The sequence below is a fragment of the Poecile atricapillus genome, chromosome Z (assembly GCF_030490865.1).
Source record: "Poecile atricapillus isolate bPoeAtr1 chromosome Z, bPoeAtr1.hap1, whole genome shotgun sequence".
NCBI lineage: Eukaryota > Metazoa > Chordata > Aves > Passeriformes > Paridae > Poecile > Poecile atricapillus.
Window position 1 is genome coordinate 27,352,685 of NC_081289.1, and position 22,133 is coordinate 27,374,817.

Genomic DNA, 22,133 nt, shown 5'->3' on the forward strand with positions numbered 1-22,133 from the left:
TTCTTTGTGACGATTCATGCTTTGAAAAGCTGGTAGATTGGAAACCATCCTTTCCCATTTGGGAGGGTTTTTCTTTCCCAATCACCACATTTCTAGACTCTATTGTTGAAATAGTTCAGAATTCTGGAACTGGAAGAAGGCAGTCACAAGAACTACGTTTGAAATTCAGTCATGAATTTTGAAATTTCACATTTGAAATATAGACAAATGTATATGCTTCTCCCTTTGGTTCTGCACCCCAAGGATCGCAGGTGTGTGGAATGGAGAAGGTGGGAGCCGCTTCAGCCCTTTCCCTGCCATGTTCAGTGCAGCATGTTAACTTTTTGTTGTGATTTTCCTAGCTTTAGAGCTTTTGTCCGCAAAATACAAATCATCATTGTGTCCAACCCTGGAATACTTGGACATGGGAGAGGGAGTTGCAATTTTTCTGACTCTACACCATTTCTTCTGGAATTAATGGTTAAGAGGTAGAATATTCACCAACAGCTCTGATCTGTGAGCAGTACCAGTTATGCAGTAGCTGCCATTTTAAAGACCTGAGCAAATGTTCTTGAAGAACGGTGAAGTTTTCTGAGTGCTTTTCATCCTGTTGAAGCCCTGTGCAAATGGCAGCAGTGTTGCCTGATGGGGACATGAACAGCCAAAATCAGACAGGAAAACTGAGGTCAGGAATGCTATGATTTACCCAAGATACACACAGCCTAAGCTGATATGAAAACTTTGGTGGCCCTTAAGTTCTGGAACGTGCTGTCTCCCAGATCAAAGATTGTGTTTATGTAATACTCCTGGGGAACACCTCACTTCAGTAATAAAAGCCGTAGGCATCAGCAGAGCAATCAAATTTGCAATGTCTGTGTCCTGGGGATACTGCATCAAGACCATCCTCAGAACCCTTCTGGTTGCAATCAGCTGCCTGTGCAAGATACTTGCTTCAGTTTGTTTTGGCATCTGTCTTGGCTTTTTAGAGCACTTAATAACTTGAATGCCCATCTAGCTGGCTGGTGCTAACAGAGGCTGTTCCCTCACCACTTGAGCTGGTCAGGAGCTAATTCCTTAGATAAGGTCTGACCAATCCTTTTTCTTGTTGTCTGATGTTGTGTTTCTGATATCTGAGACCTTGCAGGTTTTTCCTTGCTGGTTATCTACTAGCAGCTGTTCCTTGGTTGGTTTTTGCACTGCTGGTCTTTTCTTGCTGCCTTGGTTGTGCTTGGTGTCTATGTGTGTTGAATTTCAAATTTTCTCTGCCTATTGATGGATGGGGAGCCCTCTCAACTTGAAGATGTAACAGGCTAGTTAATCCCAGCAGGTAATAGGTGAGACTTCTGGGGTCTTGGAGATGCTAGATGTCTCAGTGGATATCTGTGATCTTCCAAGCTAGAAGCAAAAAATCCATATATAGTAGATCAATAGTAACAAAGCATTGCCTTTAGGATCTTGGTAGAATCTGTTGATACGGGGTTGGGGTCAGCCTTGGTCAAGTTCTTGGCCCTTATGAAGAATTATTGGCTTGGAAGCAGTGTCTGGGTCCTTTGCAGACTGCCTAAGCAGTAAGCCGGGTCTGAACAAGCCCAGGATACAGAACTCTTCTCCTTTTGTTTGACTTGCGTAGAGTGGAGCTTCCATAGCAAGGCATTAGACATGTTCTGTGGTGAGTTCTGTGACAACTTAATCCTGACATTACCAGGATGTCTGCTGGGAGCTTGTCAGCTACTCAGGGGTTACTCACCCCAAACTAAAAAGTCCTACAACCCCTCCCTCTCTTATCTTGGCCAAGGGAGTGTTAGCTCAGTTCTGTCTCCTTTTTGCTCCCAGGAATGACCCACGAAGATATCGTGCAGGAGTCTAAGAAGTACTGGCAACAGATGGAGGCACATGCCAGCAAACCAGCCAACAGCGTGGTAAGTAAGGTCCATCTAGGGCTTGGAGCCAGATTTTGCTCCCAACGGTTCCAGCCCTTTCTCTCTTCTCCTCCCACTATTGTGCCTGACAGGTGCCAGGCAGAGCAGGCTGGCCATTGAGGTGGAGGAGAGCTGAGAGCTTTCCTGCTTGCAGTGCTGGTGTTGAGCTTTGTGCCTTATTTTGCAGTGTTATTGTCTGCTCTGTTTCCCTGCTAGGGTGAAGCCTCCAGGTCACTGAGGGCAGCACACACAAGAATGGTGTTTCCTGTGACACCTTGCTGGTGAAACTGGGAGATACTGGGGCAGTCACCACACAGTGGGGACCAAATGTGTCCTGCTGCCCTTTAGTGGCCAAGGGACGGTAGAGCAATTTGAAGGACTTCTGAGGAATGACTTATGACCTACAGAACTGATCTAAACACCGGAGTGGGTGGAACTGGCAGCCCAGGTGCTGTTGAGACTGACAGAGACCTTAGTGGTGCATTACCAGGAGGAGACTGGGAGATTTGCCTTTTCTTTACCACCAGTCTCTCAGTGTGGAGGGCTGCACCCTCCAGCACTGCCAAGAGCATACAGGGTAGTGCGAGAGGGGTTACAAGCAAAGGGTTCTTCCTTTGTTTACTTTCCTGTGTCTTGTTGGCTGTGGGCAGTGCTGTCTTATCCTTTTTTTTTTTTAACCCCAGAGGGGATTTCTGTATTGTAGGAGCAGAGCCCACCCCATGAGAACAATTCACAGCCCAGTCCTGAGGTTGAACTAAAGCAGTTTTTGACATTTGAACAGGAGAATGGTTGGGAAAGTGGTGTAAATCCTTTTTGTTCCCACTTGGCAACTTTCTTTAACCTTGGTGAACCTGAACTTGCCATCCCTTGGCCTGTGCCTTAGTGTCCAAGCAAGAGTGTTTCACCTTTGTGTGGGATCTGTCACCCTGGAGCTTCCTCTGCAGAGACCAGTGCTGAGTACAGTCTGTGAGCACCCTGTGGAGGAGGTGTTTCATAGGAGAGAAATATAAGTCACTCATGCGATGTTTAGCCACTGTTTTTTGTCTTGGTTGTGTGCCAAGAGAAGTGTTCTGAAGGCTGTAGGGCACTGATGGTGGGGAAGCATCAGTGGAAAGGTCTGATGGGCGTAGTTTAGCCTAACAGAAAAGATGTAGGTGACTTCACTGACTCTTGCCGTGGGCTCTGTGTCCACCTCTGCACTGGTTATGCTGCATGAGATGGATTCATCTTCGAGGGGATGCTCAGCTCTAAACCTGTGCAGCTGTTGTGGTCCGAAACAGTTGGAAGAGAGCAATGGCAAGCAGCAGTCCAGAATAACCAAGGTCTCTAGTTCCCAGAACTGTCTGATTTGCTTAAGGAATGTATTCTAGCCTCTCAGGAAGCCGAGCAGGACAAATTTCTACATCCTGTATTATATGCAAAGTGGATGATCTGAATGGTCCCTGCAGCCAATGCTGGCTGTGATTTCTTCTGCCTTGTGTGAGGACAGAGGCAGTGGCCCGCATCTCCACATGGGAGGAAACTAAATGTGATTTTGCAGCAGTTTGTGACAGCAGTTGGATTTATATCAGCAATCCCTGCTCCATATGTGCCTTGCCCCAAGAGCACAGTCCAGAGATTGGTTCTGTCCTGCCTGCTGTGAATTTACCTGCATTTTCAAGAAAGCTCGGTCTTGCCATTCTCTGTGTATAATGAGGGAATTAAAAAAAAAACTGTTTTCCTGTAAGCCTTGTAGCTTCAAATTCACCTTTGTCTGGAGGTGCTGCTGCTGGAAGAATAAGCTATACAGTAGGCATGGTCAGAGCAAGTCCTCTGAAGCACATGGGATCTGGATGCTAAGTGAGGGTTCCATTTCTGGCTGCTGGGGCTTGCAGGGGGAAGAGGATCAGGAAATTAAATGCTAAAGCCTGCTACATCAGGGGATGGGCAGAGAGCTACCGTTTCTGGGCCCTATGGGCAGTGCTAGGGCTAGTGACCAGTGGCAAAGTCTGGCTGTGCCCCACAGATGCCTGTCACAGAGCTGGACTGCACCCACCACCCTTCCAGGGTGCAGAGGCAAAGCAGCAGTCATGTTGGTACAGTGAGAAAGTGCCTACCAGCAGCACCACCAGCTGTCTGTAAGGATTGGCAGCCTGGCACTGGCACTGGCACTGTGCAGGGGGACAAGTCAGTCAGATGCATGTGTTTGCAGTAACACACCATGGCTTTGGCAACAGCACGGAGGGCGGTACTTTGGGATGAGACTCTGGCTTGCTGCCGAAGACCCTGCGGGCAGGACTAGCTATCTGTTGAGAGATGTTTACTTTTGCCATTGTTTTCTCCTGTCCAAGCAGGCTAACGTGACTCAGAGTTTTCTCAGTGTCCTTCCAGCTTTCAAAATTGGCTGCCTGGCAAAGACAACTTCCCAGGAGTGCTGTAAAAACAGACCCCTCCTTCCCACCATCCCGTGTGATCCACTCTCACTCCAGTGCCCTTTGGCCAGCGGAAGCAAAGTTGCTCTGGGGGATTTTGCTGCACTTTTTGTTCAGCTGCCAGCTGGACTTAGCACCTGGGGCTGCCCAGTTGTGGAGAAAAAAGGCAGGCAGCATGCAGGGGCCCAGTAGCTGTGACAGTGAAAGTCAGGAGGCTTAGCAAGAAATGAAAAATGAAGATACACTGCTTGCCAAGCACCAGCTGGCAATCTTACACGTGGTCCCACAAATTTGGCCTCACAGAAGCTTCTGTAGGAGTAAACCAGTGGCCACAGATTGAAGAGCCATCAGCAGGTGGGGCTGCTGTAGGGAGCTGGGTGCCCTCCCATTGCATCCCTGCAAATAGAGGGGTTGTAGCCCTCATTTTTTTCTGTTTTTCAAGAGCTGTTTTGTTTTTATTCCCTTAGCCAGCACCAGAACCCCCATGAAAGCTGACCCCAGAATTATCAATTTAAGCATGGAGAAGGAAAAATGTCTCCATTAAGGAGTACTTACACCTAAGTACTGCTCACTCAGTTAGGTGGCTGAGTAACCTGGGCTCCTCATATAGTCACCTGAGGCATGTGGCTCCTCCAGAGAACATTTCAGTATTGCTGAGAGGAGTTCCTGAAGCTGGGAGACATGAGTGGCCATGTGCAGAGTCTGTTGCTTTCTGCAGAGCCTGAAGTGGAGAGCTGTCGTGCCAGAGACTTGTATTTATTTGGTTGCCATGGTGCATAGCTAGCACTATATTGTCTGGCTTCATAGCAAGGGGTGGTGCCATAGCCCACGGCACTTTTGCCTAGCTTCGTCTGCTAGAACCTCATGTGATATAATTTCCACACTGTTGGGTATCAGCAGCCTGCCAGGTATGTGTCTTGCCTTTACAAATACAGTCATGTAGCATTAACAGCAGCCGCTTTGATTTTTTGCTTGGCTCCTAATCCCCTGGGAGCATACTTGCCCACTGGTTTGACCAGCAGTTTGCATGACTCAGATGAAGAAATGCACGAGGCTTCTTTTGGCTAAGAATCTGTGGAAAAAGCAGCCCAGATTACCACAACTACCTGAGAGATATTTTCTTTCTCTCTGATCTCTTGTCCCTTCTGGAGACAGTGTTTAGTTTCCTGGGTCAGAAGGTTTGAGCAAAGCTTCCTTGTCTGTGCTGAGATATATGTCAGCAGGAGGATAGCATGGGATTGATAAAAGGCAATACACCGGCAGTGCCATTTTGTTAGCATAGGGCTATAGGTTTGATAGGTCAGTAGTGAGCTGTAGTGAAATTTCCTTTGGAGACCAAGTGGAGATTAAAGCTACTGTTCAAAGGCCACATAGCTGAGAGGGAGGCACTTTATTGCTTTCCATGGTAGTCCAGATCTCAACTCTGTTCATCTCACAGCCAACTACTTTGATGAGTTCTTGGTGGTCACCAACACAAGTGACAGCTGACAGCTGTCATCACAGCAAGTGATAAACAAGTCATGTGCTGGGAGCCACCAGAAAGGTTATTCTCACAGACAAGTAGGCCAGAATCGCTGCTGTTTTTCAGAAGAGATGCTGGTTCTCTCAGAGGGTCCTTTTGCAGGGGCATCAGAGAATTGATGGCTTCATGTAGGCAGCACAGGCAAGGTTAGCTCCCCAGTCAGATTTTCACAGTGACAGAGAACCCTTTATATGTCAACTCTGGTTCTCCAAAAGACTAGGTCTGGAGAATGCAGAGTGGTAGTTGATAGCTGATGTGGCATCTCCTGGGAAATGTTTTGATTCTGTGTTGTCTGTACTTGCTGTTTTCCCTTCACCAAGGGATGCAGCCAGGCTCCATGCCGCAGCTAATCAGTTGCTGGCAGAAACTTGCTCTTCAGGGACACGGCTTGCATGTCTGGTTATTGTGAGATGCTCGGGGTTAAAGTCAAGGCATGGTAGGTGGGACAGGCTGCTGATGTGGCTGACAGTCAGAGAATTGTTTTGCTGGTGCGTGACCTTTGTGCTTCATGGCCAGCTCGATGACCAGGGTGTTCTCTTGTACTCTCACATATTTCTGTGCCCAGGGCCACCGGCATCCAGTCAGGTTTGTTTTTCAGTTTGGAAATGAACTGGAGACACCAGCCCTATCTTCTTCCAGTGGTGATATAGAATGCAAACAGTTTTCCAGATATTTTCTCAGAAAACATGAGGCAGCAGTAATATGAGATTGGGTCCCTTTTTCCTATCTTCTCCACAATCTGTCAGTCATAATCCCAAACCAGTTTTCTCAGGTGGGATGGGGGCAATAATAAGTGCAATGGCTGAGAAGATATGAAATATGTGCATTATACCTCTGTCCAGAGACTGTGATTTAACTTCTTGGGAAACCCAGTACAGAGGAACTGTGAGAGATGGAAACCTGCCCAGAAAAGGCTTGAAAGAATATCAGCAAGAGGACCCAGCTCTGACTTCATTGTGTCAAATGTTAGGTGCGACACGAGGATCTTGGTCCAAAAGCAGGAGTTTTGGGTCCTGCATAGTGATATGGTCCCATTTCCTCCCAAGGGGGCTCTCTCTGTATGACCAAGCACTCTCCACAGGCAGAGTGGGACATAGATTGCCCTCCCCGCAGGGAAGTGGGGCTTAAGCTCAGGGGCAGGTCTCACAGAGCTTGTCTGTATGCAGATACACACTGCAGGGGTTTCATAGCCAGGCCTGATCAGTGCTGGAAGCTGCCAGGCTGTCTGTACTTTTGGCCAGATGTCAAAGCCCAGGAAATCATGCTGAAGCAAGCAGTGGTTTTGCTCTTGTCCGGTATCTCATCGGGCTACCAGTTAACACTGGCAAAGGAGAGCTGATTTAATCTGGCTTGTAGCTGGCACACAGGCATGAGGGGAGCTGCCAGCATCTCTGTGGCAGGTTTGGGGGATGCATTTTGCCTCTGTTCACTTGAGGCTGTGGTTCTTTTCCCCAGGCTTCTCCCCGGACTCCCACGTCAAGCACCTTTGACCTCCAGATGAAATTTGTGTGTGGCCAGTGCTGGAGGAACGGGCAGCTGGTGGAGCCAGATAAAGACCTCAAGTACTGTAGTGCCAAAGCCCCCCACTGGTGAGCAATTCAACCTTCTCTTTCCTCTACCCCTCTTCAAGGGCAGGAATTTTTCATCCTACCTTCTCCAGGGCTTCATTTGGCATCTTTGGAAGAGGCTGTAAGGTTTCCTAGCAGCCTCTCCCTGCTCGAGATGTTCATCACTATAGCAGGCATCGCAGATAGCTGTTTTCCACTTTCCTTCTCTCTTTACTGTGTGTATTTGCTGCCAGCATCATGCAGACTGTTACTTCTGGCACAGGCAGTCCAGCTCCCACAATTCCCTTTTCTCCCAGTTCCTATCATTTCTTCTTACCAATAGCACAAAGAGAGTTCTCCTCTGCAGTGTTTATACTCCTAGCTGTTTGCATATGTATGTCAGGTCACAATTAACAATGATTCAAGATATTCTGCTTCCTTTTAAATTAGTTTCCCTTGGCTATTTCATTGCTTTGGTTGCTCCTCTGTGATGCATGTCATGTCTGTTTGCACCTCTTGACTCCTTGGGGCCCATGAGAATGGTGTGATAGAAGCATTGAATCATAGAACAGTTTGGACTGGGAGAGACCTTTAAAGGTCATCTAATCCCGCCATCCTGCAATGAGCAGGCACATCTTCAACTAGATCAGGTTGCTCAGCCTGACCTTGAATGTTTCCAGTGATGGGGCATCTACCACCTCTCTGGATTGTGCCAGTGTTTCAACACCCTCATCATAAAAAATTCCTTCCTTACATCTTGTCTGAATCTACCCTCTTTTAGTTTCAAGACACTACCCCTTGTCACAACACTACAGGCCCTACTAAAAAACTTTGTCTCCATCTGTTTTACAAGTCCCCTAGAAGAGAAATATTGGCTGGGAAGTCTTGGGTCATGGAAACTGTGGCCTGTCTCACCCAAGCAGCCTGCAGGGATAGGATGAAAGGGTTTATAGAACCTCTCTTCCCATAACACAAGCCACAAAGGCACAGCCCAGCTTCCTCTTATAAATGTAAGACTTCTGTTGAAGAAGAGACAGAGGCAGAAGTTTCTGGAGGAAGTAAGCAGGTGAGGATTGCTTTCTGGGATGGGAAAAATAATACCTCTTTGTGCAGCTGCTGAATTGAGCTGGGGTTTTTGCTCTGGGTATCTCCTGGTGATCCGTTGCTGGAGCTGCAGGAGGATAAGTCTTGGCACTGTTCATAAGGCAGTGCTTGTAATGACTTGCATTTCTATTGCACCTTTCAAGCAGAAAATATTCCCAAGTGTTTTTCATGGATCTGATTGCACAAGAATTGGCTGTGTCAAAGGGTGGAATGCAGCTGTTTAATAATCCGTGGTGATGCCATGTGAGATTTGGGGAAGATTTTTGGGGCTTTATGAAAAGAGGAACCCCAGGAAATAGGTAATATGTACACGAGAAGTCCTCCTAAAACAGCCTTCTTGTGGCTTCTCCATCACAGATGTGCATGTCTAGGAACAGCCAGATAGTGCAGGGACAAACTGGACAGGAGAGTCTGCTCATCTCTCAGTATTTAAGGGTCTCTGTTCTGCTCTTCCTTACACCTCTCTTGATTTATTCTCTCTTCTTCAGTTGGACGAAGGAACGCCGTGTCCTGCTGGTGATGTCCAAAGCTAAGAAGAAGTGGGTGTCAGTCCGACCACTGCCTTCCATCCGTAATTTCCCACAGCAATATGATGTAAGTCCCATGCCTGGCACAGCCAGGTGCCACATCCCTCTCCCTTCCACCACAGTGCAGTGCTTTGAGGGCTGCTCCCTTGAAGACCTCTCAGGGAGACAAGCACATGCTGGCTGAGATGGGAGGTAAGGCCAGACTGATGGCAGCAAAACACTTCCAGCAAAAAGATGGAGCAGAAGAAGGAGCAGCACCCATTTAAACCACTCTACGCACAAATGCGAGTTTCCGATGCTGCTAAGGTGTAACAAGAACTGTTAAAGCATCTCTGCTGGCACAGGGTTTAGGAATGAAATTTAAGACTCCCCTTAGGTCAGGGTTTCTCAATGTGGGTGAGAGGCGAGATGCTTAGGAGAAGCCTATCCCTTCCTTCACTTTGACTGTGCCGCTTCGGATTATGAAACTTGCTCACAATGGGTTTTGAAAGCAAAACTAAGATCTCAGCTAAAAACCACGTGCTGTGAGGAAAATTACAGATATCCAGCCTCCAACACCAGGCCCAAATGTAGTGATAGAGAGTTTCTTTCTCCCTCTCCTTTTCTTTTTCCCTGAAAGGAGAAAACTCCTTCCCCTGCCCTATGGTAGGTCCTGCTTTTTGTGCCAGGACAGGGGGAGAGGAGATGATTAGTAAATATGATGTTTATAAAGCATCTCATTTTCTCTGGCAATGATGCTGTTGGTAGCTGTGTGTGCACTACTGTGGTCTAAGGAATCTGTAAGACCTCTCTTCACCCACTCAGAGATGGCTGGAGAATGAGTCAGCTTTGGGAACCAGCAGCTTGATCACCAGGAGACATTATTGGGTCAATCCAGGATGCTCCCTGCTGTTGCCCTGTACCTGCTCCCAGTCACCTATGGAAATGGCAACAACTGGTGAACTGACTGTGTGTTTATGTCATCAGGAGACTAAGGAGAAGAATCATGAGTTAATGATATATAAGGTGTCCTGTTTGCATCCTCTCCTGTGCAATTTAATGTCCCAGCTGGTTATCAAACCCACTTTCCCCTCTAGCAAGGACTGATTGTAGAGATGCTAAATTTTTCTCTCTGTCTTTTAACAGTTGTGTATCCATGCACAGAATGGCAGGAAATGCCAGTATGTAGGCAACTGCTCCTTTGCCCACAGCCCTGAGGAGAGAGACATGTGGACCTTCATGAAGGAAAATAAAAGTGAGTGGGCAAAATGTGAGCCAAAGAGTTTGGGGAGAGGGAAGAGAACATTTGGGCATCTGGAGGGTCTGTTAAGACATATTCTTGACAGCAGAGATGGAGCTGGACAAGGCTGCTGCCTTGAGTTTAGGTGGGATTATGGGTCAGGTCTGTCTACAGCTGCTCCTTTCTTAAATGTGCATTTGTCTCTTGAGCCCCTTGCTGTGGGACTAGTGCACAATAGTTTTATGTCTTACATTGCTTCACTGCTGCCCTCTCTTTCTGCATCACTTTTGAATCCACCCTCTCCTGCCCCTACAGTTGCCTGTAATGTCCCAGGCTTGGTTCTGTGTGGAGCTCTGCCAAAGCACCAGTCCTGGCCTGTAGCTGCTCCTGTATCTTTCTTGTCTGTCTTCTATCTGCCTTGGCTATCTTACTCATATCTGCTTATATCTCTTGATCCTGGGCTGTGGCACTCCCTGCTCATGGCATTGTATTCAAAGGGGTGGAGTTAAGATTCTGAATGAGAACATCGTTGGGTGGTGCCCTTGTGGAGGAACTTATGTATACTTAATTCTGCAGGCTTACCTTTTGGGCAGTAGTTGGGGGGCTGCCCATATCCTGGACAGAAATCCTGGTTTATTCAGATCAACAGGAAGCTGGGGAAAAAAGGGCCAGTTGTCCAGGTGCTCACCTACCTCTGTTGGAGCTGCTGGAAAGCCTGAAGGATTTCAGGCCTGCCCTGATTTTTTTGATTCATATGGTTCTGTGGAGGGTCTTTCTCTCTGCTGAGCCAAACTGTTATTTGTTGTAGTTGAAAGCATATCATTGCTGGGGCCTTTAAAGCACATCATACCAATCTGGGTGTGTTAGCTCAAGCACAAAGGTGAATCTTCAAATGACAGTGTGATCTCAGTTTGGAGGAATTTGAATTCATTATCCCCAGTTGCCTCAAGTTCCTCAATTACCCATTTAGCAAGGAGTAAATCACTAATGCATCACACTTAGAGCATCATATTGATGTCTGCAAACATTTATGTTTCCATAGCTTCTCTCAGGAGCTGATCTTGCAGCGGCAGATGTCTAGTTAAAGCTTCCACCTCAATTTTGCCTTCCCAGAAGTATGCTGAGTGACTTTTAAATCAAACGCCATGTGATACATTTCAGTTCTCTGGGCAGGTTTTGAACTTGGAGCAATCTATCATTAGGTCTTCCCTCTGCAGTGCCTCCTGTGGCCAGCTTGCTTAGGGGCTCTCCTCTCTCTCTAGTGCTGAGGGTGAAGCTTGGGCTTAGAGGGAAGAGATGGATCTGAAACTAGCCCTGCCTTAGCTTCCTGGCTGGATGAGATGTCTCCTGAGGTCAAGCAGAATCAGGCCTGTTGGAGAATTATCTTGTGGGGTGAATTCCAAGGAGATCTTGCGGCACTTTGCCACCTTTCTGGAAAGTTTGTGTGGCTGTTGTCACAGTTGCCCCTTGACTGATAGAAGACACCCCCCCTGCCAGGTGGTGTGGTGTGAATTTGGCTCCTCTCCCCAGGGATCTTATCCAAGGAGGCGACATAGGGCACAGGCCTTCAGTCTGGTGCTGCTGCACATGCAAGGGGAGGGAAGGGCTTCCCCCACATTTGTCATTTTCTCATAGCTTGTGCACTGGGTGGGAGGCTGTCTGAGTGGCTTCATGTGTCACCTTTGTGCAGTACTAGATATGCAGCAGACCTATGACATGTGGCTAAAGAAACACAATCCTGGGAAGCCTGGAGAGGGAACACCACTCACCTCGCGAGAAGGGGAGAAACAGATCCAGATGCCCACTGACTATGCGGACATCATGGTAATAAGCTGATCTCTTGTCCTTCATTCCTCCTCCTCCTCCTCCTCCTCCTCCTCCTCCTCCTCCTCAGTGCTGCCAGCCTGCCTCTCTCCTGTGCTCCAGGTGTGGCTCGCAGGGACTGCATTCCTCTAGTGGAATAGAACCTGTATTAATGTAGGTTAAATGGACAGCTTGGAGCAGCACAATAGGGGCAGCATAGCTGAAGTGGGAAGAGATTGACTTGGGGTCAGCAGGGCTCTACAATGGCTTTTCTGTTAATCCTCACTCATTAGAGTCTACCTTAGGTTCCCTTTTGCGTGGGCTCAGCCTCTCTCCAGGCCTCCTGCCTGCTCCTGGGCAAGTTGGCAAAACCATTGCAGGCCTGTCAGAAGAGGGAGAAGCTTGGAGAAGAGCTGGCACAGAAGCCTTGGAAAACTAGAGGCAAATGTGTCTCCTTATGCCAGGGATGGTACTGGTGTAAGGTTCTGTGCTGCTGAAGAGTCCTGCATTGCCTGTGAACCCAGGGACCTTGTGGTGAGACCCCACTGGGACCATCAGCAGGAGCAGGGGGACCATTTCAATAAACTGAGCTGCCCAGTTCCCTAAGCCTGTTTGAGCCATAGATAAACTGTGACAGAGCATTTCCTCTGTTCCCCTTTAGTGTCAGCACAATTCCCTAAAGATGATACGGCAGAGAAGTGTGGGTCAGTCATAGACTGAGTGGAGCTTCCAGGATGCTCTGGAAGGAGAGGGGAAGAGGCAATGCCAGCACAGGGAAGGCCAATTGATATGAATGTCATTGCACTGACTGGCCCTTTTCCCTGTCTGCACCGGTTAGATGGGCTACCACTGCTGGCTCTGTGGGAAAAACAGCAACAGCAAGAAGCAATGGCAGCAGCACATCCAGTCAGAGAAACACAAGGAGAAGGTCTTCACCTCAGACAGTGACTCCAGCTGCTGGAGCTACCGCTTCCCCATGGGCGAATTCCGGCTCTGCGAGAGGTACCATTGTCTCATCTCCCTCCTGTGCCACTGCTGCAGAGATGGGGTAACAGGCCCAGGGCCTCTGTCATCCCCCCTCATCCTCTCTCAGAGCTCTTGGAGACTTCTGCGTGGAGGAGGAGTGGGATGAGATGACAGGTTTGGGTGACAGTGAGGCTGTCTTGGATCACAGAGGTGCTCAACCACAACACTGTGGGGTAAAAATACTGAGCATGTGTCTTTAGAAAAGGAGAACTTCCTGTCTGCACCTGTGCCCTTCATAGCCAGGACGCTTTCAGCTCCCAGGCTGCTGAACAGTCTCTTCGATCCAGTGCTTGGGGGAATCCCAGGTGCCTTATTAAATGGTTTGAATGTCTAACGCCCTCTGAATCAGCACATTAAGGTGCCTTCAGAAAGCTTGTGATGGTTAAAAATGCCGCTTTGGTTAGCAAAAAGATTCTTGTCTTTCATGCTGGTTACCTAGCATTTCCTCTGTTGTGCATTGGTTTTCTCTCATCCCTGCTGGTCCAGTTCCAGCTCACATTTTTTTGTGCTCTTGACTAAATCCCCTTGTAGCCACTGCTCTTTTCGCTGCTCTGTTTTTTTTCTCAGCCTTGATGTCTTTCCCACTTGCACATGGGTTTGTAGGAGAATCAGCTCACCCTTAAAAAGGAGAGTTCACAGCATGTTTCAGTGAGTCCTGATCAAGTATCCCAGACAGGGAGCTCAAACCCCTGTACTGGGGTGCCCACCTGACTGTGCTCCTTGTGCTGGCAGGTTCCAGAAGAACAAGACCTGTCCTGAGGGAGAGGAGTGTCGCTATGCCCATGGGCAGGATGAGCTGACAGAGTGGCTAGACCGGAGGGAAGTGCTGAAACAGAAATTGGCCAAAGCTCGCAAGGACATGCTGCTCTGCCCCAGGGATGACGACTTCGGGAAATACAACTTCCTATTGCGGGATGACGTATAGTATGAGCTGGGAGGAGTCTGTCAGCAGCAGAAACACGGGGTGGATTTTCCGAGTGGCAGTAGCAGGGAGAGCGAGATCTCTGTCTCGCAAAGAGAACTTTTTCTTTCCTTTTGTTTTAAGATTATGAGATGATGATTTATTAGTGAATGAATTTGTGAATTTGATTCTCGTTGGCCAGCGACGCCATGCTCACTGAGTTTGTGATCCATCTTTTCTCTCTTCTTTCCCCCAAATTCTCCTTCCACTTCATCTTCTTGTTTTTACTGTCCTTCATTCAAAGGAATTAATTCCGTCTATACTGGGCTGCAAATCAGAGAATTTCTCCTTGTGTCATTCTTCTGTCTTTCAATTCAGAGTATGACTGCAGAGGTGTGGAGGACAAAGCTGAGAGAGAGGGACAAAAAAGTTGTGGATGCCCCATCCCTAGAACTGTTCAAGGACAGGTTGGATAGAGCTCTGAACAATGTGGCCTAGAGGAACATTTAGAAGGTGTCCTTCTAAATGACAGGGGGATTGAAACTAGATGATCTTAAGGTCCCTTCCAGCCCAGACCATTCTATGATTTTATGAAATCTGGTGAATAGGTGACCATGAATTTCATATGTTCCTTTCCTCAGTGCTGCAGACTAAGCCCCACTTACTCTGCTGCAGCCTTCCTGTTCTTCCGGGAGTTTGGTACCAGAAGAAATGGGAATTGTGGTGCAAAGAAGGAAAACCACTAGATTTAGCTTAAAACATCTAGGCTTATGCTCCAGCTGTCTGTATTGCCCTGAGACATCAGCTGTTGGTGAGGACGATAACAGCTGCGTGGTATAAGGAGTGCAAAGTAAACACAGCAAAGTAATGAAACTGCTTGCAGCAGTGGGAACTGGGTTGTAGGTGACTTCAAACTCCAGCTCACTGTATTCAGAAAGCAAGTTGGTGACTTCTCATTAGATGTCTTTTTCAGTGTGTGGCAGGTATTCAGGGCAGATAGTTTGGGTTTGTTTTTTTGGCTGGTGTGATTGGTGCAAGTAAAACAGAACCCATCTAGGATGTGTAGTGGAGTCTGTGACACAGTGCATGTCACTGAAGTCCACACAACAGTATCAGTCAGGAGGGAGGTGGTCACCAAAAGGAGCCTGTGTTTCTGTGTTGCTTTGTGTCCTGAAGAGAGGGAGGGAGGTAATGGTGTTCTTTCTTGCTCTTTAAATGGCATGTGTTTCTTGTTACTTAGAGCTGCATTTTTCCCTGCACTGCCAGAAGAACTGGGTGGGGACCCATTTAAAAGGACACCATTGCGCAGCATGGGCAATGTTTAGCTAATGAGAATCCAGCTGGAAGCACTTACCAGTACCAGAGGTCCAGCCCCCTCCTCCTCAGAGCCAGGGCAGGGAGCACAGTGCAACCAGGATGTGACCCAGAGCAGGGACAGTGGTGGAGAGCAGTGGCCTGCGTCTATGCTGCCTGATGTGTGCTTTGATGAGGCAACCAGTAATGCTGAACTCTGGGACAGGAGTTTTGCTTTTACAAGTGGCAGCAGTGAGAAGCAGTACTGCTCTGAATGCCAGCTTTGTCATTTCTGGCAGTCTCATCCTGTAAGCAGTAAATGTGTCCCCTGACCTGAGCTTCCCTCTCCATCTCTCCTGCAGTCCAGCTGTGCTCTGCAGTTTTGCATGCATGGATGGCACCATCCACTCAAACACAAACACATCTCCCTCCCAGCCTTTGTCAGGGATGTCTTTTTCATACAGAGTCTCCCAGGACAGCAGTCTCAGAGCCCTTGGGGCTGGTAGGGCTGTATCCATGGTAAATACAATCTGGCCATGAACTCTTGGTGCTTTGACATTGCTGCATCCTCCCATTCCTCTCTGCTCCCATATCCTTGGGGTTCAGAGCTTCAGGAGAGATGGGATGTGAAAATCAGGAGATGTGGAGATGGTGTGGGACAGCTGTCACCTTTCTAAACCAGACTTCAGGAGGGTGCTTCAGTTCCACTGGGATATTTATATTCCATTGGGATAGTTAGGGTCCAATTATGGAGCAGAGGGCACTGGATTCTGGTCTGGAATCTTTCCAGAGACATGGTGTGCTCTAAGTAAACTGAAAGCACTTAGAATCATTAAGTTGAAAAAGACCTCAAAGATCATCGAGTCCAACTGTTAACCTGGCACTGCCAAGTCCCAGACTAAACCATGTCCCAAAGTGCCACATCTACATGTATTTTTAAATACCTCTGGGGATGTTGATTCAGCCTCTTTCCTGGGCAACTTAACCACTTTTCTGCTGAGCTCTTTTTCCCCTCCTTTAAAATATGGATGGTAATCTCTGGTTTGCTATGAGCAATATCAGACATGGCAGTTTCTGAGTGGTCAGGTGCTGTATTTTCTCCTTTGTTCTTTGTGGTAGCTATGGTACCTTCTGATCATCCTTGTGCTCAAGCAGTCAGCTTTAGAGGTGGGAGGAGACAGGCATCAGCTCCTGGGTAATCTTGTTCTGCTCTTCTTGGGCAGAGATGCCAAGGAAGGAAATCTGGATTGGGGAACACTGGAATGTGTTTTTTATTTTTAAAACAAACCTGCATCTCTAGTGTGACTCTAGCGTTCGCTGAGCCGTGATTTCTCATGCAATGAACGACTTGTGTAGGTTACAGAGTGGGTTACTGTCCCATGTCCCCCTCTCTGCAATGAGAGTTGAGCTTCTCAGTGGGGCTTCAGAGGTTCAGGCTGGGGCTGAGGTGGGGAGAGGGGGAGAGTGAGATGAGGTGAGGTAGGCCCAAGGTCACGGGGGTTGCATCAAGTGTCTCTTTGTTTTACCTGATATGATAACCTGGTCTGTGGTGTTGCAGTACTTCGTCACCAGACTTGTTTTAGTGTGTATATATGTGACCCCTCCCATGAAGCATATATACACGGGTATTAAATATATCGCTCTATATAATATTATATGTGTGTGGTATCGAAGGAATCTTTTAAATGATGGTAAAGGAAAAGGACTCGGGCCAGGAAACGCAGCATCTCCATTTTAAATATGAAGCCTTTTATTTGGGATAGGGAAAGGGAAATAATAAAAGAGGGGAGGGTTTTGTATAGATAGGTATAAACTCTGAGATGGGACAGGTTTCTCTGTTCACATTTTTGAAACCCTTTAGGATGCCCTTGCAGTTCCACCTCAGTGAGAGAGTATTATACTGCTAACTAGTGAGTAAAGTTTTAATATAAGGCTTTGCTTATATTATTTAAAGGGACACTGTGAAAGGCAGGAAGTTTCACACTGACTTCCCAAGCTTGCTTTATCAAGCCAAGAGGGTTTTCTTCAGCATATTATGTGCTCTCAGCAGGATTGCTCAGTGCTTGCAGTTCTACAGCAGATAAATCACAAGTTGTAGGGGCTGCTTCAGTGGTGGGTTCACAAGACCCTGTGATAACTCTCTCTTCTTTATTTGTGTAAGATAAGAAGAAGGGAATTCTGCAGCACAGAACCAAATTTGAGGGTTATTAACAAAGAAAGTGATGTTTTAATTTTATAACATTAGAAGAAAATCTCATATCCTGTAAAATAACTACAGACATTCACACAGAACAGGAATTTATTAAATGCTGAAGGGCTTAGTGAAAATCTTTTCCCAAATTCTTTGGTAGGGGCAGGAATTTAGGTGACAACGACATTGGAGTTAACCTGGCCTTTACAGGGAGAAGTAAAAAATAATGATAATAAAAAAACAAACAAAAAAACCCAAAAATTACCCTACTTAGCTTGTAGGAAAACTGTATGTCAAAAATGGATGGGTTTTAGCAAGTGAAAGGAAAAGATTGCAAGGGGATGCTGCAGTTCTGAGCTGGGTAGTAATGATTTTGAGTCCTTTAATATGTCTTTGTATTAATATAATTTAAGAATACCACGCTTTACTATTAAAAAAGAACTTAGTATCTTTCATAAGGTCTAGTATCAGGATAATTATGTAGATGTTTTAACAACATTTTTGTTTTTGTTCTTAAATAAAGAAAAACCAAACTTGCTTATTTTAGCCTTTGTAATAGAAAATAAAAGTGTGCACTTTAAACCCTCTCCTGATCCAAGTGTGTTTGTGTTTTTCAAATAACCTGAACAGGATTTTATCTTGCTTTTGGGTTTCCCTGCTGCAAGGAGGGAAGCAAAGGGAGCACGTCAAGCATTGGATCACTGTGGCTTTCTCCCATCTTTAAGTATAATCAGCAGCTCTTCTTGCTGAGTGGAAAATTGTCTATGTGTGTATCAACAGCTGATGGAGTTCTTCATCAGACACACAGTTCTTGTGACCTTTAGGTGTATTTAAGATGTTTTTCTTTCCCTTGAGTGCCAAGAATCTATACGCTCTGAATTAACACATAGTTTCAGGTGTTTGGGTAACCTGTGTTTTGAAAGCTCCAGTAATCGGGTCTTGTAAACACCTTCATCTAGAGATTCTTCTGTATAGGCTGCTCTGTTCAACTGGGTTGGCCAGTTCTTTTGCCTGGCAGTGTGCACCCTGCTAGGGAACATGTCCTTAGCCCTACCCACCGAGTCGCACACAGCTTGGGCTGTGGGAAGCATCTGTGCACTTGCTTTCCTCCTGGAGAGGATGCTGTGTAAGGAAACTGCATTGGGGGAAGAGGTCAGTGTGAAAACATTTATTAATAAACCCAGCTTCTTTATTTTTGGAATCCATCATGATGCAGATTAACCCACATTCTTGGTAAAATCAAAACTGGAGATGTGGTGAAGATAGGGGGGTCCCAGGGATAAGCCCTTAACAGGTATAAAAATATATACACTACCTGCTGTATAAACTGGTAGTGACCAGAAGGTTATATCTAGTGAGGCCTGAAGAGACAGGATTTGTCAAACATCTCCTTTATGTGCCTTCCTACAGACATAAGAACTCATGTCCTTCTGGTCAAAGAAGAGGCCTGAACACATTCTTACAGTTCATGGGGAATGAGGAGCCGTGTGCACTTCCAAGGTGCATCGGTTGAGTACATAAAATGTGAGAGACATTAGTTTTACATTCCAAAGATTGTTGAGGCCATGCTGGCAAGAGTTGAGGGTAGCTTTTCCAGTACAACTGAAACCAAAATTGTCAAATTGTGAGACAGACAAAGCATCAGGGGAAAAACACCTATTTTCCTTGCAGGTTTGAGCCTCAGCTGTAAACTGGTGTTTCTTCACTGAAATAAACTTGCATTTTGGAGAGGAAGAAAAGGAGTGTTGATTTCAGTAATCAGATCTTCCTAGGAACTTCAGCAGATACAAAGACAAGGCAGAGAGAGACCCAGGTCAGCCAGGAAAAATCCAGGCTCTATGGAAGATTGGGAGGAGCAGGGTAGAAACCCCTGAGAGGTGGGAGGAAGGCTTCATATTGAATACGGTTAATGCCATCACACAGCAGCCTGGCAGAGGGAGTTTGCTGCAGATGAGAATCAAAAGCAATCCTGTAAGTGAGTCTGCCCACCACACTATAGAGAAACATTTCTGGGCAGTGACAGCATATGATACAAATGCTTGTTATCCTCTTCATTGTGTTTGCTGCTGCAATTGCAACCAGGAATAAGGGTCATGTTGTGTTGTGTCCTGTGCACATGCATGAGCTGGGGAGGTGTGTTGGTCACTGGCTGGGCACAGAGGATGTAACCATGTAGGGCAGCTGGAGGGAAAACTGGGGCAGAAAGCAACAAGCTAAACAGTAAAAGAGGCCTGGATGGGAGTGACTGGTTGGAGGAGGAAAGGCTGTGGGCACGCCAGCTGAAGCACACAGCTGTTCGATATGTGGTGGAGGAAGGCACTGAGCAGACTTGGTTGGGTGCTATGGGATGGCTCTGGGTAGAGGTCCTGTGGACACACAGCTCCTGAGGCTTCCTGGAAAGCTGCAGCTCTGGTCTGGAGCTGAGCCATGTCTCATTCAGCCTCATTCTTTTCTCTCCAGGATGGGAATGGACAGGACAGGATCCGTCCATTCCACATAACCCCTCTCCCTTTCCAGATTGATTGTCACCTCCTGTTTCTCTGAGGTTCACCCTCCAGACGAGCAGTGTGTCCTGCTGCTGGGACAGGAGCGGTGTTACCTGAAAACAGATCCAGGTGCAGCGAAGACAAGAGCAGGGACCAAACCAGATGACAGCTCCAGTTGACTCATTTCTCACTGCAACCGTCCTGTCCCTGGCGGCTCCCAAGATTGCCCCTTTCAGTGACGCTTGTCTCTTCAGTTTATCTTATGTCTGTGCCCCAGAAAACTAGCCTTAGGAAAGCCGAGAAAGCCTTAGGAGCCAGAGACATAGCAGAGACCCAGTAAATAGGGTCATGCATAACCATCTGGATTAATCCTCAAAAAAATGACATTTACCCAGGGGTGGGATGGAAGTCTCTAAACTTAGATGCCAGAGTAGATTTGCTTGCTTTGAACTGGAAAAACACTTGGCTCTGGAGGTGCTCTTTGGCGTATTTCCTTTGTTCTCAGTGGATTTCCTACGTCTGCCTTAGCTGGGGGCTACCAATAGCGCTGCAGCCCTCCAGGCAGATGGTTGAGAAGGATGAAGAGCTGCATAGTTTTGCTAATCAAATACCAAGGCATGCGCCCCCATCTGTACCCCAGCAAAGCTCTGAGACAGAGAGGGAAAGTCCTGCTTCCATGGGACTGAGATGGCCTCAGTTCTCCTCAGCAAAATTGCTTGAGAATAACTGCAACACAGCTGGGCATTGCCCTTGGGAGCTGTGGTGGGGATTCAATACAGCGGCAGTGTTTCAAAAGAAGCTCTAGGCAGTCTGGAGCTTCTCCTTTCAAGACCATTCATGTCTTGGCTTTGGGGTATCAGTAGCAGCCAAACTATCCAAGCTTTTTTAAGGGTCATTTGTTTTCTTTCAGCCCACATGCCTTCCCCAGGCTCAGCTGACTCCTGTATCTTTCCATCAAGCTCAGACCTCTTGTGCTGCAGGATTCCTGCTCTTGCCGGGGACCATGTTGTTCTTAGCAGGTGTGAGTAGGAAGAGATGGCTGACAGACAGCTCAGGTCCTTACAGACAGCCTTGGTTGTGAGAGGGAAGCAGCCACAGGAATGTGTCTCTTGCTGTCCCACCCAATGATCTCCTGTGGCCCAACATCACTGGCCTTGGATTTCCCCATCCTGCTTTCAGCCCCCTGGTTTATTGCTGTTCTTGGCACCTCCTGGACTCTGCCTCCTGCCAAGGCTTGTTCCAAGAGCTCCCAAAGCTGTCTCTGTCCAGGCTGCCAGAGTGTTTTCAGAGCAGGGAAATGCAAAAAAGCAGCTCTAGGTGTCCTTCCTGCCCAGGACAGTACAACTTCTGGTGACCCCAAGACCCTTTTTCACGTTTTCTCCCTGCCCAGCACCTAGTTCTCTGGCAAATGGCACCTCACAAGGGAAGGCCATGTGCAGAGAAGCAGAGCTGTGGTGAGCCCAGCTGCCATGTGAGCACCCCACGAAGGGGGAGATGTCTTGGCGGGGGTGGTGGGGAAGCAAAGTTCATTAACTTTTTGGCACTCATTTTGGAGAATTAGTTTTTAGAAATTCTTTTGCCTCAGGCAGGAGGTGCAGCCACATCCACTGAAGTTCACTGCTTGGCTGGGAGGTCCCAGCACTGCTCCTCCACACAGGGAGGCAAACAGGCACATATGTACACATACATAAGCACATGTATGCATGCCATACACTGCCGGGGAAGGAAGCCCTTTCAGAGGTAGGAAGGGAGCTCTGAGGAGTGAGGCCTCATCAAGTCTGCATCTGTGTCACATGTTGCTACCATCAAAAGTACCTGAAGAGTTGCATGCCCATGTTGCAGGCACCAAATGGATCCAAAGGACCGAGCCCTAGTCCCACTTTCCATCAGCTGTCCACCCTCCCATGCTGGCTTCATCACTCCTTCTCTGACCTCCTTTACTTCAAAGTAATCTGCTGTGGATGCTGACACCCCTGTGGTCTGGCCACAGCCTTCCCTGCTGCTGCCATTCTGGGTATCCCTGCAGCTCCATGGAGGTCTGTTAGCACTAGCAGCATATCAACTCAGAAAAAGACAAGTTTCTGGGATGTGGTGCAAGTGTCCTTTCAGAATAGCCATGGTGAAACTCAGTCTGCAGGCCTCTGCCGAGGTGAGAAAATTTCCCTGCCAAGCCCAGTGCACCATACAAGTAAATAGTTAAGTCTG

At 47.4% G+C, this 22,133-nt stretch overlaps 1 protein-coding gene across 10 annotated transcripts in view; it reads left to right on the forward strand.

The window, feature by feature from the left end:
- Positions 1 to 18,035, forward strand: part of ZC3H7B (zinc finger CCCH-type containing 7B) — a 48,216-nt gene extending 30,181 nt beyond the window's left edge. For all 10 annotated transcript variants that reach the window (XM_058864818.1, XM_058864817.1, XM_058864820.1 and 7 more), the window contains exons 17-23: positions 1,813 to 1,898; positions 7,287 to 7,420; positions 8,971 to 9,076; positions 10,135 to 10,243; positions 11,919 to 12,052; positions 12,870 to 13,033; positions 13,790 to 18,035. In XM_058864818.1, the coding sequence (XP_058720801.1) occupies positions 1,813 to 1,898; positions 7,287 to 7,420; positions 8,971 to 9,076; positions 10,135 to 10,243; positions 11,919 to 12,052; positions 12,870 to 13,033; positions 13,790 to 13,982 (926 nt within the window). In that variant the 3' untranslated portion in view covers positions 13,983 to 18,035. The remainder of the gene's footprint in view (positions 1 to 1,812; positions 1,899 to 7,286; positions 7,421 to 8,970; positions 9,077 to 10,134; positions 10,244 to 11,918; positions 12,053 to 12,869; positions 13,034 to 13,789) is intronic.
- Positions 18,036 to 22,133: the final 4,098 nt, after the last annotated feature.